At 45.7% G+C, this 5,832-nt stretch overlaps 1 protein-coding gene across 1 annotated transcript in view; it reads right to left on the bottom strand.

Moving 5' to 3' along the window:
- The window catches only part of LOC109930943 (GAS2-like protein 2B), a 253,141-nt gene extending 247,581 nt beyond the window's left edge, over nucleotides 1-5,560 (bottom strand). Inside the window, exon 1 of the mRNA XM_048612621.1 lies at nucleotides 4,976-5,560. Within this exon, the coding sequence (XP_048468578.1) occupies nucleotides 4,976-5,342 (367 nt within the window). The 5' untranslated portion in view covers nucleotides 5,343-5,560. The remainder of the gene's footprint in view (nucleotides 1-4,975) is intronic.
- Between the last annotated feature and the right edge of the window lie 272 nt (nucleotides 5,561-5,832).

Raw genomic sequence — 5,832 nt, 5'->3', positions numbered from 1 at the left:
CTCCCTGGATCCCATGTGATCTAACTTTACTAACCAGTCTACCATGTGGAACCTAGCAAAACTGGAATCAATGGGAATCATGAGAAAAGTTTCATACCCGGTACAAAGGAAGCCGGTTGTGGTTGTTGGAGATCAGTCATCTCAGCTCCAGGACATCTCTGCAAGAATTCCTAAGTATAATGTCCTCAGTCCAACCATCTACAGCTGCTTCATCAATGACCATCCCTCCATCATAAGGTGGGGACATTCACTGATGTTTGCACAACATCCATCACCATTTGCAACTCCTCAGATATTGAAACAGTCCATATTCAAATGTAAAAAGATCTGGACAATATCCAGCCTTGGGCTGAAAAGTGACAAGTGATATTCACATCCCAGGTGTGTCAGGAAATGGCCATCTGCAACAAGAAAGAATCTAACCATCGCCCCTTGACATTCGATGGCAATACCCCAATGCCAATCCACCACTATCAACATCCTAGGGATTTCCATTGACCAGAAAATAAACCGGACAGTATGTTTAAATAATGTGGCTACCAAAGCAGGTTAGAGGTTAGGAATCCTGCAGCAGGTAACGCACCTCCTGGCTCCCAAAGCCTGTCCACCATTTGCAAGGCACAAGTCAGGAGTGTGATGGAATACTCCCCATTTGCCTGGATGAGTACAGCTCCAACAACACTCAAGAAGCTCGACACTATTCAGGACAAAGCAGCCCACTCAATTGGCACTACATCCACAAACATCGACTCGCTCCACCACCGACGCTCAGTAGCAGCAGTGTGTACCATCTACGAGATGCAGTGCAGAAGTTCACCAAGGTTCCTCAGACAGCACCTTCCAAACCAACAACCTCAACCATCCAGAAAGCCAAGGGAAGCAGATACATGGGAACAACACCAACCACAATTTCATTTCCAAACCATTCACCACCCTTAGCCGAATGTATATCTCTGTTCCTTCATTGTAACCGGGTCAAATCCTGGAATACTCTAAAAGCAATGTGGATCTACCCTCGGGACATCAACAGTACTTTGGAACTATAATGCCATTTACAGTCATAGAGTCATAGAGATGTACAGCACAGAAACAGAACTTTCAGCCCAACACGTCCTTGTCGACCAGATATCCTAAATAAATCTAGTCCCATTTGCCAGCATTTGGCCCATTTCCCTCGAAACCCTTCCTATTCATATACCCATCCAGACGCCTTTTAAATGTTGTAATTGTACCAGCCTCCACCACTTCCTCTGGCAGCTCATTCCATACATGCACCAGCCTCTGTGTGAAAAAGTTGCCCCTTAGGTCCCTTTTAAATCTTTCCCCTCTCACCTTAAACCTATGCCCTCTAGTTTTGGACTCCCCTACCCCAGGGAAAAAGACCTTAACTATTCACCCCATCCGTGCCCCTCACGATTTAATAAACCTCTAAAAGGTCACCCCTCGGCCTCCCATGCTCCAGGGAAAATAGCCCCAGCCTATTCAGCCTCTCCCTATAGCTCAAACCCTCCAACCCTGGCAACATCCTTGTACATCTTTTACCCACCCTTTCAAGTTTCACAACATCCTTCCCATAACAGGAAGACCCGAACCGAACACAGTATTCTTTCATTGTGGCTTTACCTGCATCAAATGGATTGCATCAATTCAAATAGGTAGCTCCCACCATCTTTTTATGGGCAATTAAGAATGGACAATATATGCTGACCCAGCCAGATACACCCATGTCCTCTGATTGAATGAAAACAAATCTTACTGAAGTTTTTTGTCTTGTTCTCAGGTGGACACTCACAAGAATCACAAAGAGGAGTAACACTTTATACTCTTATGAGAATTTCTCACATCCACTTTCCTGCCCTTTCCTCGTAACTGAACCCCCAACTGAACAAGAATCTCTCTGTCTCAACCTTAAATATACACAAGGACTCTGCCCCCACAGCTCTCTGTGGCAAGGAATTCCAAAGACTCCCAACTCTCTGAGAGAAGAAATTCCTCCTCATCCCAGTCTTAAATTGGCCCCGCTTAATTGGGAGACTTTCCCTCTGGTCCCAGACTTTCCCATGAGGGGAAACATCTTTTCTACCAAGCACCTTAAAATTGCCAAGTTTTAATGAGATAACCTCTCATTCTTCTAAACTCCAATGCGCAGAATCCCAATCTATTTAACCTTTGCTCATAAGACTATCCCTTCATACCAGGGATCATATTAGTGAACTTCCTCTGAAGTGCCTCCAATGAAATAATATTTTTCCTTAAATAAGGGGCCCAAAACTGCTCCAGATGTGGTCTCACCAGCACCTTGTCCAGTTGCAGTAAGACTGCCCTACTCTTATACTCCAACCCCCTTGAAATATGGACCAACAGTCCATTAGCCTTGCTTATTACCTGCTGTGCTTGTGTGCTAGCTTTCTGTGTTTTATGAACAAGTTCCTCCAAGTTCTTCCAGCTTTTTGCAGTTTTTCCCCATTTAAATAGCATTCTGTTCTTTTGTTCTCCCTTCCAAAATGAACAACTTCACATTTTTCCACATTATCCTCCATTTACCAACTGTTTGTCCTCTTACATTTAGTCATCCCCACAAGTTTGACAGAGATTTTTACTGATAATATTCAGGTGAAGTAACTTGGGATGCTTTTCGACGTCAGAGGCACCATATAAATGCAACTTGTCATCGTGTCATGCTGCTTGCCTGATACCCAGTTTTGGGGAAGAAAAACTTCCTCCAATTAAATATTGGGAAGAAATCTTTTCTTCTGCCCCTGTGGAAATCTGTACTCAATAATCACTGAGTACAACCCCCCTCTCCCCAGGAGACTGTCAAGTGTCAGTTCAAATCCCAGCCTAAGACTTGATGGCCAATGAGGAGGTGTTCATAACACTGTCAAATAAAGTGACTTGTAAATCATTCCAACACATACCAATGAAAGGTGGAAAGAGTGAGAGAGATTATGATCAGCACAGAATAGAGAGAAAATTGGAATCTTTACCAGCACTATCCATATCTCCAGTGAACAACACGCATGTAAAAGTGTACTTTGCCACAGCCCATTAGGGATTCTGCACAGCCAGTATAGATCAGATCAGTGTCAATAGAATTCCAACCTTCGAAATCTGCCACCTTGCCCAAGGTGGAGATCACTATGCTGTAGATCAGACCATCCCATGTGCACAGAACCCAAGGAGGAGATTTAACGTTCCATTATGCACCACACTCTCTCACTAGCTTAAAGCAGACAGACACCAAGGGATTGCTGCACAATCGCAAGTGACATTTCTCATATGGGGCATCAAACGGAGTCCCTGCCAATCCCCTCAAGTGGATGCAAGATCAACCTTAAAGCCCAAACTCTTTGATCAAGCTTTACAACAATGTGACTAACTCTGCCGTAAGTTGTCCTGTGTCACATTTTGCCTCAAAGATGTTTCAATACGTTAAATATAATGTATAAAAGAGTTGCCGTTGTTGTGAAATATTTACAAGATTATTTCAACAGCTGAATGGGGGAGTTCTGTCTGCGGCCCTAGTTAAAATTGATCTCTCTACATAACTGTAAAAGCAGTTTATCTCGTTTCTATTTGTGAGACATTGCTGTGCAGAAACCAACTCCTATATTCGTTACATTGCAACAGTGAGAACATTCCAACTAGCCAATACCACTTTACAGTGGTCTGAGTTGAGAACGACATGACATAAATGCAAAATCCTTTTGTTTCTTTACACATATTTTGATGAAATTAAGTACAATTAATGCCAAAGTAAGAAGCAAGTCGGACTATACCTGTGGGGACAAGGTGGGAGAATTGAGGTTTCAGATGAATGAAGGAAAACAGAGATGGAGGAAGCAATCATATCTGGTATGATACCTACAACTGTCAAATAGCCTAGCAGCATATCCCTTTCTTGGCCAAGTAGACCAGGATGTAATGGTGGAACTGTATTAATCACTGGGTTTGGCGACAGCTGGTGTTTTGGGTACAGTTCTGGTCACCATATCACAAGGAGGACAGAACTGCTCTGCGGAGAGTACAGAGGAGATCTACAAGCTTGTTATCTTAAAATTGCAGCAATGAAGAAAAGTTGGACTCAGCAGGGTTATTTCACCTTTGAGCAGAGGGAGGCCAAGGGATGACTTAACTGAGGTGTTCAAAGTTATGAGGGGCAGAGGTAGAATCAACAGGAAAGACCTGTTCTTCCTGGGGAAGGGGTCAATCACGGGGCAGGGGGGCACAGATTTAAGGCGATTGATAGAACGATTAGAGGGGGGCTTTTTAAAACTGTATTCACAAGATGTGGATGGCACTGGTTACACCAATATTTATTGCCCATCCATAATTGCCCAGAGGGCAGTTAAGAGTCAACCACATTGCTGTGGATCTGGAGTCACATGGAGTTCAAACCAGGTAAGAATGGCTGTTTCCTTCCCTAAAGGGCATTAGTGAACCAGATGGGTTTTTTCCTGACAACTGACAATGCATTCAGGGTCATCAATAGACTCTTAATTCTGGATAATAACTGAATTCAAATTCCACCATCTGCCCCAGTGGGATTCGAACCTGGGTGTCCCGAACACTGCCTGAGACTCTGGATTAACAATCCAGCAACAATACCACTAGGGCACTGAGGAAAAACTTTCTGGGGAAGGGGCACAGATTGAAGGTGATTGATAGTATTAAAGGGGACATGAGGCAAATCTTTCAGTGATGGCGGGGGGGAAGAGCAGGCAGAAGTGCTCACTTGAAAGGAACTTGGATCTAAATCTGAAGCGCCTGCAAAACTACAAACCAGTTAGAATAAGCAGTTCATTTATCAGATGTCCTAACTTATCTACAGTTGGTAGCCTGATAACCGAGGCACAGCAGCAGTTGGTAGTTGGCACCTTTGGCATGGCCTGTATCTTGGCAAAGTCAAGGTGGATGGGAGGGAGAGACAGACAGAGAAAGAGTTGGTGAAGAGAGTTATACAGTCTACAATCACCTTGAATCTCCAGTTCCTTGCGGCACCAGTTGATGAAGTTGGAGATGTTGTCCCGGGCCTGGAAAGTGCCGGCCTGGGCTGAGGTGGTGTAGGTGACCTCGGCCTGGGGCAGCTTGAGCCTGGAAAGGAGCTGGGGGTATTCCCGGGAGAAATCCTTAGCCACTCTGGTGACATTGTTAGCGTGAGTGCACAGGAGCCAGCCGGTCTGCAGTGCCTCCAGTAAACCCTGGGCACTGACCTGCAACCCATAGAGCTCATGCAGCCATTCGGCCAGGTCCTCCTTCATGGCTAGCAGGTACTCCCCGCTGGATTTGAACGGCCGGATACTTTTGGCGGTGGCCGACTGGATGTTGTGAGCGTTGGCCATGCCCCAAGGTGGGATGTTGGAGGGAGGGATAGGGGTGAAGTTCACAACCAGACCCCCGCAGGCGTGCAGGGGCTCCTCATGGTTCGCACTTTTTAAAGCGGAGCCCGCGATCCCAAACTTGCTACTGGGGCTCAGGGAGAGGCGTTTGCAAAAGGCAGCTTCACCCAAACCCCCACCCCCCACCTCCTGGACTCGATGTTTACAGCCACATCTTTGTGTTTCCAACCGATCCCTCTCCCTAGCGACGGAAAAGGTGTCCCTCCCCCTTGTAAAGTTAACTAGCGCCTGCCCGGGGCTGACTGTAATCACAGAGAGAGAGAACCCTGCTCCTTTACAGCTCTAGGCTCACTTTCTCCTCCACAGATCTTATTGTCCCTCACACACTCCTTTTCCCCCTACCTGTTTTCAGCTCCTCTTCCCTTCTGTGTGTCAATTCCCACGCCAACCCCATCAGTTTCTCTCCCTTCCTCACTCCTGGTCAGTTTCTCTT

The sequence above is a fragment of the Rhincodon typus genome, chromosome 26, assembly GCF_021869965.1.
Source record: "Rhincodon typus isolate 14 chromosome 26, sRhiTyp1.1, whole genome shotgun sequence".
NCBI lineage: Eukaryota > Metazoa > Chordata > Chondrichthyes > Orectolobiformes > Rhincodontidae > Rhincodon > Rhincodon typus.
Note: the sequence above shows the minus strand (reverse complement) of the source record. Positions and strands in the feature narration are given on the sequence as shown.